The sequence below is a fragment of the Cucurbita pepo genome, chromosome 1 (assembly GCF_057944985.1).
Source record: "Cucurbita pepo subsp. pepo isolate OVF chromosome 1, ASM5794498v1, whole genome shotgun sequence".
NCBI classification, from domain to species: domain Eukaryota; kingdom Viridiplantae; phylum Streptophyta; class Magnoliopsida; order Cucurbitales; family Cucurbitaceae; genus Cucurbita; species Cucurbita pepo.
This window is the reverse complement of record NC_141798.1, coordinates 15,946,682-15,960,102: the sequence shown is the minus strand read 5'-3', so window position 1 is coordinate 15,960,102 and position 13,421 is coordinate 15,946,682. Positions and strand designations below refer to the sequence as shown.

Genomic DNA, 13,421 nt, shown 5'->3' with positions numbered 1-13,421 from the left:
GCGGTAAGATTGAGATGTAACTCTATTTTTGGATTATCCCACAAAAAAAAAAAAAAAAAGAATGCTAAACTCTAAACTCAACCATCACATGAACTTTTAATTTTTTTTAAAATTTAACTTAACCCAACCTTCAAAAAGAATCTAACCCAACCCAATCTTAGTTGGATAGTGTGAGTTGGTTGGTTCGTGAGTTATTTGAATATATATATATATATATATATATATATATATATATATATATATATATATATATATATATATATATATATATATATATATATATATATATATATATATATTAATTAGACACAATTTTAAGATTAAAGCTCTAAACTTGTAATTTAATATGAGACCAAAAAATAATTTTTGTTTGTGACGATTTATTTAAAATTTGGTTTATAACCATATAGTTTTTATAATTTTATATTTTAAATCTTTAGTCTCTATAAATCAATTTAGTCTTCTCTAATATTAGATTTTGAAAGGTAAAATGATTTTTTTTTTTCATTTTGCTTAATCTTCCTTTCTGTTATTGCGGAAGTTTTTTCTTATACATAAAGAAATAATTTAGTTCCAAAATAAAAAATATATATATAATTATTGAACGACCATTTGAAAAAGATTATGAATTATTTTACCTGGTGTTCACTTTGTTTGGTCCTTTTAATTTGTTATGTAACAAGTGCATAATGTCCAGAAATGTTCATGTATTTTATCCGTTTCATTAAAGAATATTTTCGTAGGGTACAATTTTTTCTAAAAAATATAAATTTTTTTTATTAGACTAAATAATAAAGATAGTTTGTGAACGGTAGCCGACCAAAAATTTCTTATTTAAGTAGATTTACGCGAGAACTTCTTAAGAACATATTAAATATGAGAATTTGAAAGAAAGAAAAAATATCAATGAGGTTAGTTGCAATCGCATGTTGCCTGCATTGATTTTTCCTTCTATCTTTAAATATTGTTGCACGTTTGTCGCATTTATGATCTTTTTACCTTTCGACACAAAATCAATAAAAATTATACAATTTGAATATTTATTTACTCCTTTTTACAAATCTCTTATTGATATTATGCAAAAACACATTTGAACCATTATCTATGATTAATGAAATATATCGGATGCAATATCGTAAGATTGATTGATTCTGTCGACGAACTTAGAGCGACAAAATACTATGCCAATCATGGATGTGTGTGAGACTTTTTTTTTTTTTTTTTCTTTTAACATATATATATATAGTAATTTGATAAATGATTTGTAGCTATTTTGATCTTAGAAAACAATACTTACTATTCAGATCTTTATTATAATAATAAATGAAATAAATTATTTTATTTTATAATTATTGAAATAAAAAATAAAATAAATGGTATCTATCCCAGAAAGGATTCATCAAATCATCACATGCATAACACACATCACATACAAATAATGCTAATTGCTATTCTATCATGTTACTTCACAAAATAATTCAACCTTTTCTTCTTAAACTATTATTTATTTAATTAATTAGTGCTCAAAGTTTTAGAATTTAGATTTCAAACATTAATTTTCCATTTTCAAAAAACGCGTATAGATTTGTGACATATTCAAAAAAAATTTAAGACTAATCATTTTATTAAATATAAAATTTTAAAAAATTATATAATAGAATTATAAAATTAAAATTTGTGGATTATAAAAATTATATTGAATCACTAAAATTTAAAACTAACAAATTTATTAGATATAAATATGATCGGAACTAAAAGTTTAAAGTTTAGCCGCCATATTAAAAAATAATTATGATTTATAAAATGGGTTAAAGAGTAATTTACATTTGGTTTTGTAAAACTGGGCGTAAAATGACACATTTTAAAAAATATTTTTTTATCTTTTTGTATCTTATCTAAAAAGTTATTTTTATATATAAATATAATTCTTTACAATTTACCTCATCTAATCATTTTTTGTTTAAATTTAATTTGTTGCTTCTAATATAAATCTTGTGTTTTTTTTTTCCCTTTTAATTTTAATTTGTTACTTCAAATTTTTTCTTATTTTTATTATTTAAACTAAAATTAGATTTTTATTGAAATAATTATTTTTTTTTATATTTTTAATCAAATTATTTGAAGTAAATAAAACATAATTTTTTAAAATTTAAATTATAAATTTATATAATTCTCATATAAAAGAATTGAAGTTAAATATTAATAAGAAATATATATATATGTTTGTTTTAGTTATTATAGATATTCTTTAAATCTAAAATTTATGAAACTTTTAACAAATTCAAAAATAAAAAAAATATATTAATAATTTAATATTTAAACTCCGTAACAATTTAAATGGATAAACTAATGTGTGACTAAATACTACAGGTACATACAAAAGTGTATTATGTCGTGGGAGTGAACAAAATGATGAACGAAAGGCTACGGAGGGCGAAGGACGACGAAAAGTATCGTCAAAAAATGATTCGGAAAGAGAGAGAATGTTGAAGAAATTTCGCGAGGCTGTTAGGTAAGGAAGACGAGATCTGTGAATCCGGATTCGACTGAATAATTGTTGGTACTGATCCATTAGCCAACTTTAAGGGACTGAATTCAAATGTACTTGAGTTTAAAGAGAACGCCGGCTAAGGCCAACCAAGTAAGTGGTCTTACCATCGACTCGATTGGAAGACTTGTTTTATGTATGATGATACGTGTCCATTAGCCCTTGCATGTGTCATTTATGATTTACATTATATGATGATGTGACTGTATTATACAATGATGAGATTATGATATATGATGATGTGACTAGATTATATGCTGATGTTATACGATGATGTTACATGATAACATTATATGATGATGATGCATGATAACATGACAATGTAACAAATGAGATGATTTAATATGACAGTATTCTATATTAAGATAATGTGCATGTATTAAATGTCACGATGCATTAAGACGATGATTTTTTCAAGACACAATCCTAGTTAATGTTAATGATGATGAATTTATGAAGGTCAACGTAAACATGTTGTTACTTATAGTAATATGTGGATGGATGAGCCAATTGTGTCATAAAAATGATTTAAAAATGATTTAAACATATACATCATGTTACTTCCTCATTTTGGATGATGAGTACGGATACCTACACTATGATGATGATGATGATCATGGCTCGTATTATACTCAGGGGTATGCTAATCTCAAAACATTGCTACAAACAGTTAGCTCGACTACGATGGGTCCATGGGGGGTGCGAATTGCCTGGGGATCCACGCTCATGCGTGTGGATCGTGGGTAAGGAAGTACTACAAATCTAATTTGTCCGGAATGGAAGCCAACCCTATGATGGTTTTAACGATACGTCCTTAGATCATGAGTTGCATTTGTTTGCATTCCCTAATCTCAATACTAAGGTCACCCACTGAATATCTTTTAAAATACTCAAGTCGTATGCTACATTTATTTCAGGTAAAGGTAAGACACCTTTGTACAGCTCACGACGACATCTCAAGTAGAGACCATAACACGTGCATATGATAGTGGTTTCGATATGGTATTTTAAGGACGTTTTTTTTTCCAAACATGATGTTTTTAATGTTTATTTGCGAGTATATTCATAGGTTAGTAGAAATCTTTATAAATATTAAATTCTAATTTTTTGTTTTCATATTTAAAATCTATATAAAATCCTTTCTTCAAGATGAAGTAAAACAGATGATAATGCGGCGCAGGGGAAGAGAACGAAGAATAATTTGAACCGAGAGCCGACAGATTCTCGCTGTCTCTCAGCTCAATCCATTGTAATGATCTCGTAACTGTTCATTGGCGATGAGGACGAAATTCGCGGCAGCAAACAAACAAAACAGTCTCCCCCTCCACAATTTACCACTTCTTTACTGTGTGCATAATGGGTTGCTGTACTGATCATAGCTCCATTAAATTCTTCTCTCCCAATCGAATCGCTAGGGGGAAAAAGGGGAAGCGAAGTTAAAAACTCTCTACCCCAATTTTAGTTTTCGAGTTCTTGGTGGGTTCTGAAGATTAAGGGTTGGATGATGGAATCCAAGGCTCTGCGATTCATCACCCATCAATCGTTCTTCTCCGTCGTTCGATCTGGGGACCTCGAGGCCATCAAACGGGTTTTGGATAAGCTTGCCGGAGATGAACAGGCCGAGGGTTCTTGGATCACCGATCTGATGGCGATGCAGAACGATGCTGGGGAGACGGCTCTGTACATGGCGGCTGAGAATAATCTTGAGGAGGTTTTTAGCTATTTGCTTCAATTTTCGACTGTCCAGATCCTGAAGATTAGGTCCAAATCTGATTTGCACCCTTTTCATGTTGCTGCTAAGCGTGGCCATCTAGGTATTTTTGCTATCAAATTTTTGTTTCACTTTGACTTAATTTCTCTCTTCTTACTGTTTTGTTTCCAATTGGGTTTTGAGAAATTGGTTGATTTTTCGTCTTTCTGTGGATCTTGACTTGATGAATTCAGATAGTAATTTGCTATCACTGTTGCCAATCATTGACTGATGACTGCTCTGGGAAAGCTTTTTCTAATTTTAGTTTGAAGTGCTAAAAGTCATACATGGTTGAAGAGCTTCGAAGTTCGAACCATTCACCAGATTGAGAAACCATGTACTTCTGCTTTACTTGCTTTTTTAGTGAAATATGAATACAATTTCTTTAGAGAGCTAAATCCTAATATGGTCTCTGAAGCAGTCTAAGTATATTTAGAGCCTCAGACAACTGACATGGTACAAAACACAAGAACACAAGAACACAAGAACACAAGAACATGCCTAAAAAGGAATTTCAGGGATCAATTTTTTAGTTCCTTTTTGGTTGGTGCTTCTATTTTTCTGAAAAAGTTCTGCAGAACCAAAGTTACCATAATTTCTCCCTTCCCTTTTTAGACCATTATGAGTTTTGCTTCTCATTTGGGTTTTATTCAATTATCTGAGAAAAAGAAGTCTAAATTTCACCTTACTGCAATTTTTTCATTCGTTTAGCTTATTGATCTTTGATGATCTTGCGTTAGTTCTGAGTGTTCATTGTCATAGAATTCAGGATGATCTGAAAGGTTAAGGATTTGGGCTATTTTCTTCCTCTTTTGTTGATTATTAGAGATAGTCATGTAGGCTCATTTTGTCGATTAATTGTCCATCAAAAGTTGAAAAGGTTTACCTCCTACTGATATATCTTGCTTTAAATATCTGGGGAGTTAAACGTTCACTTGTTTCAGGTATTGTAAAAGAGCTTTTGGGCATTTGGCCAGAGCTTTGCCGGTCATGTGACTCCTCAAATACAAGCCCTCTCTATTCAGCTGCTGTACAGGACCATTTGGAAGTAGTTAATGCTATCTTAGATGCCGATGTCGGTACAGTGAGAATCGTAAGAAAGAATGGAAAGACAGCTCTGCATAATGTAGCTAGGTACGGTCTCCTTCGAATTGTTAAAACGCTTATTGATCGTGATCCTGGAATAGTTGCAATTAAGGATAAGAAGTCCCAGACTGCACTTCACATGGCTGTGAAAGGTCAGAGCACTGCAGCAGTCGAGGAGCTATTGCACGGCGATGCGTCTATATTGAACGAACGAGACAGGATGGGAAATACTGCCTTGCATATAGCAACTAGAAAGTGTCGGTCAGAGGTATAACATAAGTAGCTCTGAAATTAGATTGATATATTAGAAGTAGCTTACATAGAGCCTTCACAACACAGTTAATTTATCTATTTATTGTGAATCCCTTGTGTGATTCAATTTACTGCTGAAACCATGAGTTGTTTTGTTGCTGATTCATGCCTGCCTTCGTTTGTTGTTTTTCAGATTGTAAGCCTTTTGCTGAGCTTTACATCGCTCGATGTTAATGCGATCAATAGTCAACACGAAACCGCTATGGACTTGGCTGACAAACTGCAATACAGTGAGTTTTCACTGGAGATTAAAGAAGCATTGGCTGAAGCTGGTGCCAAATATGCTAGGCATGTTGGCCAAGTTGATGAAGCAATGGAGCTCAAACGGACAGTCAGTGACATAAAGCACGAGGTTCACTCGCAACTTATCCAAAACGAAAAGACACGTCGGAGAGTTTCTGGCATTGTCAAAGAACTTAAGAAGCTCCACAGAGAGGCTGTTCAGAATACCACAAATTCCATCACAGTTGTGGCTGTTCTTTTTGCATCCATTGCATTCCTGGCCATCTTCAACTTGCCGGGTCAGTATATACAGAAAGGAAAAGACGTCGGGAAGGCGAATATAGCCGATAATATGGGATTCCAAGTATTTTGCCTTCTGAACACTATATCTCTGTTCATATCTTTAGCTGTTGTTGTGGTTCAAATTACATTGGTAGCATGGGACACAACGGCTCAAAAGCAGGTTGTATCAGTTGTAAACAAGCTAATGTGGGCTGCTTGTGCTTGCACCTCTGGGGCTTTCATATCGATTGCTTATGTTGTCGTAGGGCATGAAACATGGATGGCTCTCGCCATCACTCTTGTCGGAGTTCCAATTCTTGTTGCAACTCTTGCAAGCATGTGCTACCTGGTTTTTCGACAACATTTTGGAATCTTTTGCAGTGACTCTCAAAGACGAATCAGACGGGCAAGTGGAGGCAAGTCATTCTCGTGGCCTCACTCGGTTAACATATCTGATGACGATGACTATAACTCTGACCTCGAGAAGATATATGCCTTGTAGAACCCTTTCAGCAGTTTCGAGCCTGGAAGGACGGTTTTCCTGGACATAGTTATATAAATATATGATAATGTAGATCAGGAGGGCTACGTCCTCGTGCTCGATAGGACTCGTTTTGTGATAGAAGAGTAAATTTGATTGTATATTCTGTATTTATTAGGAAAGCGCAGGAGTTGGAGCACTTGGTTCAGTGTATTTTCATCCTTACCTTTGAATTTTCTTCGCTTTCTTTTAAATCCTCTACTAAAACATCAATTCACTGAAATATTTCAAAAACATCAGAAACTCTTAACCTTCTTTTTTTTAATAACATGTAAATTATTACGAATTAAAATGCATAAAGACCTGAAATTTCAACGTGTGAACTACCTTTTATAATTCAAGGTGTCTGATTCTAATATTCAAAGTCTATGAAGCTCAATGCATAATAGGGAATCAATTGAAAAGGGTACCCAGATGTGAGGCTTGATCATATATTCAGCCAATAATAAATGGGAAGAGAATGATAGAAGTTGAATCATAAATTTTAAACTCATAATCTGAACACATTGACTAAAAAGATATTCATAATTGTTGCTACAGATCACATTAGTTGACTGATTACATACAACAGAGATCAACCAGGATGAACTGATCTATATGTAGATACAAGGATGGCAAACATACCAGGAACTCGTTGCATCGTTTCATCTACAGCGTTACACGGGTTCACAGTTTTTTAATATGTTGTACTTGCACAGAGGGCAGGTTGCATTCATCTTCAGCCATTTTGTGCTACACGCGTAATGAAAATGGTGATTACAGGGAAGAGCATGAAGCTCGACTCCGTCCTCGTATGAACTAAGACATATACAACACTCCTGAAAGGAAGAGCACAAAGATTATGCATAAACATTGAGTTTTTAGATGAAATTGGTTCAAGAAAGAAGAGAAAGATCATGATGGTTATCTAATTGAATACTTCCTAGTAACAACCCAAGCCCGCCGCTTACAGATATTTCTTCTTTGGACTTTTCCTTCTAGGCTTCCCCTCAAAGTTTTTTACAACGTGTTTACTAGGGAGAGGTTTCCATACCCTTACGAGGAATGCTTCGTTCCCCTTTCCAACTAATGTGGGATCTCACACTTTCTTGCGTTAAATTATAAATTCAGTCCCTACTCTGTTCCCAAACTGTAGTGACCTTTAGATTTCCTTCTACCTACCGTACACACATTATCTATTTAGTTCTATCTCTATATGTACACATTAGATGTATGATACTGAAGAAGTGTGACTAACAGGAACACAAACTTATAAAGAACGATAAAACAATTAACTTTACCGCATCCTCTCGTAATAGAACATGTTCAGTCGTCAAGTATCGGCTGCTTGTTTCTATTGGAACCATCAACCCGTCCCCGGGAGAAGGATTGTTTGATACTTGATATCTATACTTAGAAAGAGTACTTAAATCTGCCTCAGTTGCACCTTCCTGCTGAGATTCATGTGAAGGGAAAAAGGAAAGAAAGAAGTTAGCAGGTTTCATGTGCCTTCATTCTGCCTAACATCTCTTTAGCAACCATGAAAACCGGGATTTCCTCTTACCTGGCCTGCAACAGCATAAAGAATAGCTATAATGCAAGGCAAGCAGCAACAGAGAGCTATTCCAATCAAACATGCCAAAACAACACAAAAGATGGCAAAGAACACATCAAATGCCAGAAATACGACAGCCAGCCTGCAAGAACTCAGAATTAGAAACCATGAAAGTCTTTAATTTGAATTTGGAACAGATAAATTATATACAAAAATCTGCATGCCCCCTCCCAACCAAATAATACTAATAAAAGCACTTCAAATTTGATTGGATCCCTTCTGTTTTTTATAAAGAACCAGGATATGAAGGTTCCAAATCCTTGTATTATGCTCATCATCTACATCTACCCCGATGAAAAGAAGTTCTATTAAAAGATTCGGTTTAAAACTTACATACTAGCTCTAACAACCAGTCGACGGCTAGTTGGACTAAAGCTAATAATTACTTGTAAGAGCCTAATAACAAGCTTGAAACAAATCAAGAGTAACGGCTACCAAAGCCTAATCTGAAAAACAGAACAAAATGAAGGAACATAGCAATCCAACATAAAAAACACAGGGTTTTCCCATGATTATTCCAACAAGTAGCTGCCCTACATCATTAAGTTTTATCCAGAGGTTACCATCAAACACTCCAAGCTTGAATCACCAGATTCATGACTGGGGTAGTTCCTTCATTTTAAAACAGGGGAAGAAAAAAAAAAAAAAAAACCCGGAACTTCCTTTATGCTCATTACAGGGTTTTTTTTTAGAAAGAAACAATTTCAATGTTAAATGAAATAAAGGAAGCTTATAAAAACTCCAAACATCAATAGATGATTACAAAAACGTTCTCCAATGGGAAATTGAAGTTGAAATCCTATAGTCACTAAAAGGGTGTTTATTCTTGCAAAAATACAAAGAATGAAAACGAATCAAATCCAAGAAACTACCAAAAGATGAGAAAGAGAACCTAAAGATTCTCCCATTTCTTTCACACCATTATATACCAAAAGAAAACTCGATTAATAGCAAGCCAAAAAATCTTTTTGACAACATGAAAAGGATGTCCCACGAAAACCAAATCCAAGAGCTCTGAATGGTGTTTGGTAAGCCCATGGACCATCCAAAAGCATCAAGCAAAGTTGCACAAAATGGTGAAGAAAAAAGGCAATGAACGAATGGATGACAAGAAAATTCTGAACTGGAACAACACATAACATAATAGGATGTTGTGATAAGACAAAATGAAGCATCCTCCTTTGTAAACGATCAGCTTTATTGATAGTACCATGACTAAGCTCCCATAGGAAAATTTTAATTTTCTTAGGATAAACATCTATCCAAACCACCGAGTAAAGGTGGTTCGATTTAGGGCTAATGTCATGCACTAGATTACTCATGATAGACTTTACAGTGACAATTTTTGAAGAGGTAAGTGGCCAAACCCAAGAATCATTAACAGGTTGTAAGGTAATGACCAATAGACGATTGGAGAGATAAGCCAATTCAATAACCTCCGAATCAGTAGGATTGCGTTGAAGCCCCAAATCCCAAGCGGCATTTGAACTATTCCATAATTGAGCTACTGTAGCATGAGGCCTATTTGTTAACCAAAAAAGTTTAGGAAAAGCCGTAGCAATCTTCCAACAAATTAGCCAAGAATCATGCCAAAAAGCAGTGTGAATACCATTTCCAATACATCTCTGGACGCGATTGCCAATAAGGTCAACAGTAGAAGAAATAGCACACCACGGTTATTTAAAACAATCCCTCATAACAGCCTTAGGTCACAAACCAATATCCTTTGATTGATAGAATTTACCAACAATGATATAGTGACAAAGTGAATCTTTTTCATCCAGAAACCTCCAAATCCATTTCCATAATGGAGACAAATTTTGAACCTGAAAAATGACCAATACCTAACTGCCTTGAAAGTTGAGGGAGCAGTCTCTTCTCCTAATTAATGTTATGCATTCCACCATCACCTCTAGAACCTTCCCAAAAAAAGCCTCTAAGCAGCTTGTCCAGAGTTTTAGCAACCTTAGATGGTAATTTGAATAAAGAAGGGTAATAAGTAGGCACATTAGAAAGAGTGGCATGAATAAGGGTATGGAGACCACCTTTCGAAATGAAGGCGTATTTCCAACTATGTAATTTATGATGAATTTTTTCAAATACAGGCTGCCAAAAAAGGAAAGTCTTCGCATTACCACCCAACGGAACACCAAGATAAGTAGAAGGAGAAGACCCATGTCTACATCCAAACATTGTCGTCAACCAATCCAATTCAATCATTTCGATGAACCCTCAAAATTTTACATTTTCGAAACAAAAACCAAGAATTATAGAGTATCATCATCTTAAAGTTGTTAATCGAACAAGAGATTTACCAACCGAATAAGTCAAAATTCTTCCCGAACCAGCATCATGTGATGACATGTGACCGAGACAATCAGAAACCAAAATGAAAAGAAAGGAGAAAGAGGATCCTATTGTCTAATACCCCATGTCAGAATGATTTTACCTTTAAGTAGCCCATTAATAATAATAAAAAACCTGACAATAGAGATACAACCGTTTCCTCCATCTGTGCCCAAAACCTTTTGCCAGTAAAATCACATCCAGAAAATCCCAATCTACTTTATCAAAAGCTTTCTCCAAATCTAGTTTAAGGACAACACCTTCCTTATGAGATAAATTCCAAACATCAATTACTTCATTTGCAATCAGATAAGCATACAGAATTGGTCTATTTGCCGCCAAAGCCATTTGATTTTCAGCAACGGAAGAAGGAAGGACATGTTTGCTCATTACTGATTCCATGTCAGAAATTTTATTAGCTTATTTATTAGATTGATGGCTCTTAATTAAAAGAGCTTTTGAGGGAGGGACTAACTAAAAGTATAATTAACAATTAGGGGAACTATTATTACATTTTATAACATAACCAAATGAAAACAATAGTCAAGACTACGGGATAAGAAGTGCTATCCCCCCAAAGGAAGAGTGGAATTCATTGACCACTTCAAAATTGTAAAAATCACATAAAAGCTAGTTAGTTAAAGGGTGCAAGCTGAAACTTAAAAAGCCATCGACACTATCTGAAAATGAGTCAGTAATGTCGACCTGAACAATACTTATTAGGCATTTTGAATTGCTAAAGTGAAAAGCTGAAAATTAGTCTGAGAAGGTTGACTTGAATAAATTTCATCAGTCCTTATGGGCCAAAAATCAACCTGCTTACCACCCCCAGGTTAATTTTGAAGGAATTTACGACATTTGAGAATGAAGGAAACTGAACATCAAATGCCATCTAGAAAATGATTCATGAAATGACTAGAATAATCAGAGCTTCAATGATGGAGGGGGAAGAACAGGAAAATGTTGACAGATTTCCTTCAATGTGAAACACATTACAAGCAATCAAAAGAAAAAAAAAATACATTTTTCCTTTATAATAAAAACATAAGAAGGATATGCAGCCAGCACCACGACGGTTCAAAATCATACCAGTATAAAGATGGAGCATTCTGCAGGAGGAGGTTACCACCAGCCATGACCCAATAAAAGCCAAGCAACCACCAAAGTAACGATACCAAGGTGTTCACTGTCTCACATCTTCTGGCAACACTGCACATCCATACCACCAAGTCAATGACATGCTACCAACTTAAAAATCATCAAATCAGTAATTTATAACTGAAGCAAGATACGATAACAAATTCAATTGAAGATGGGACCATAAATAGGTGTTGGAAAGAATTGAAGGTGAAAGTAAAACAGAAAATTGCAGAAAGGGTCTAATTCAATTTTTAGTTATGGGAAGGGAAGAAGATAATTAATGCTATATTTGTGAACTAATAAAAGTATGTAATGGATTTTTCTTAATCTAATGAAAAAGGGATTTGGTTGATTTCTCGTTACCCTTCTTCCTTTGCTCGATCTAATGAAAATTTCTCCAGTCTCTTATCCTATCTATATATAACCCCTGCACTATCTTTTCTGAATTCATAAATCACTGTACTTTATCCTTGAATTTAACTGTTCTGTTCATATTAATAGAAAAGCACGCAGAAGCGGCAAATATTTATGATTCCAAAAAGAATGCAGGGTTAAACATTTAAGAAGCCAGAGATGAACACAAAATTGCCTGGTCATCCATACAATGAACACAAAATTAAAGTCAGAAAAGCCATTTTGATAAGCAAATGAAAAAATTCTATCAAATAGAGGTCAAACCCATATCGAATTTCAGCAAATAGAACCAAAGTTCGGACTCAAGACCATCACAACTTGATCTTAGCAGAGAGGACTGAAATTTTACTCACCCGGACAGATTCCTCGGGCTACCATCTTCGTCATTGCTTTCATTAGAAAAATATCCGTCAATATCAGGTTGCGGGTGTTGCGGCGTCTCCATATCCATAGCCCTCCTCGCATTCCTCCTTCTAAACTCTAACCACACAAGCACAGAGTGCACCAAACACTGAGCCACATAAACTAAAATCCAAAGCCGAATTGGCGTATTGGGTTTTTCATCGACCGAGTGAATAAGCACACCCAACGAAACGAAAACGAAAGCCAAATTCCACGCAATGTCAACCGCCACAACCGGCTTGGAGTAGCCCCAATCGATGCGGCGCTCTTCAAGTTCACGTGCCGCCGTCTCTCGTACTACCATAGAAGTTCCACGGCGGCCAGTGGCACGGCCCAAGAGAACGGCGAGGGGGCCGATGGGGGAAGTAGAGCCGTCAGTGTTGGAGGGCTGACGGGAGCGTAAGAAAGGAGTCTGTTGAGCGGAGGCCGCCATGGAAGGAGGAAAGGATGGGGAAGAGATGGTCGCCGGCGAGAAGGGAAAAGTCGTCGGGGTTAGGGATTTGGTTGATTAAATTAGCGTCATGGATTGAGAAGGAGAAGCTCCTGGTGCTGGTCCGTCGATGATGGAAGTGATGGAAATTTCATCATCCATGGGCAGATGTCGTCCATGCTCGAAGGTAATTTTCAGATGACTTCACATCAAAAATATTTATTAAAAAATAAATTCTTTCAACTTCACCATAAATTTTTATAAAGCAAACATTAATGGTTGTAAAATTTAGTTTTAAAAATCATGGAAAGTAAATAATTAAAATTATAAAATTGAAAAATATAGAGATTAAAA

General features: G+C 34.8%; 2 protein-coding genes across 3 annotated transcripts; one reads left to right on the top strand and one right to left on the bottom strand.

The window, feature by feature from the left end:
- The first annotated feature begins 3,712 nt into the window (after positions 1 to 3,712).
- Positions 3,713 to 6,914, top strand: LOC111785117 (ankyrin repeat-containing protein At2g01680-like). Its single transcript, XM_023665581.2, has 3 exons — positions 3,713 to 4,362; positions 5,243 to 5,652; positions 5,830 to 6,914. The coding sequence occupies exons 1-3, from the start codon at positions 4,050 to 4,052 to the stop codon at positions 6,700 to 6,702; spliced, it is 1,596 nt and encodes a 531-aa protein (XP_023521349.1). The 5' UTR covers positions 3,713 to 4,049; the 3' UTR covers positions 6,703 to 6,914.
- A 288-nt stretch (positions 6,915 to 7,202) lies between these two features.
- On the bottom strand, positions 7,203 to 13,272 carry LOC111785118 (E3 ubiquitin protein ligase RIE1). 2 transcript variants are annotated; one of them, XM_023665582.2, is made up of 5 exons: positions 12,589 to 13,272; positions 11,771 to 11,890; positions 8,285 to 8,417; positions 8,022 to 8,174; positions 7,203 to 7,559 (listed from the first exon to the last, which is right to left on the bottom strand). In XM_023665582.2, exons 1-5 carry the CDS (start codon positions 13,068 to 13,070, stop codon positions 7,398 to 7,400), a joined length of 1,050 nt encoding a protein of 349 aa, XP_023521350.2. In that variant the 5' UTR covers positions 13,071 to 13,272; the 3' UTR covers positions 7,203 to 7,397. The 2 variants fall into 2 exon arrangements, with proteins under 2 accessions (XP_023521350.2, XP_023521351.2); XM_023665583.2 differs by having other exon boundaries at positions 8,022 to 8,171.
- Positions 13,273 to 13,421: the final 149 nt, after the last annotated feature.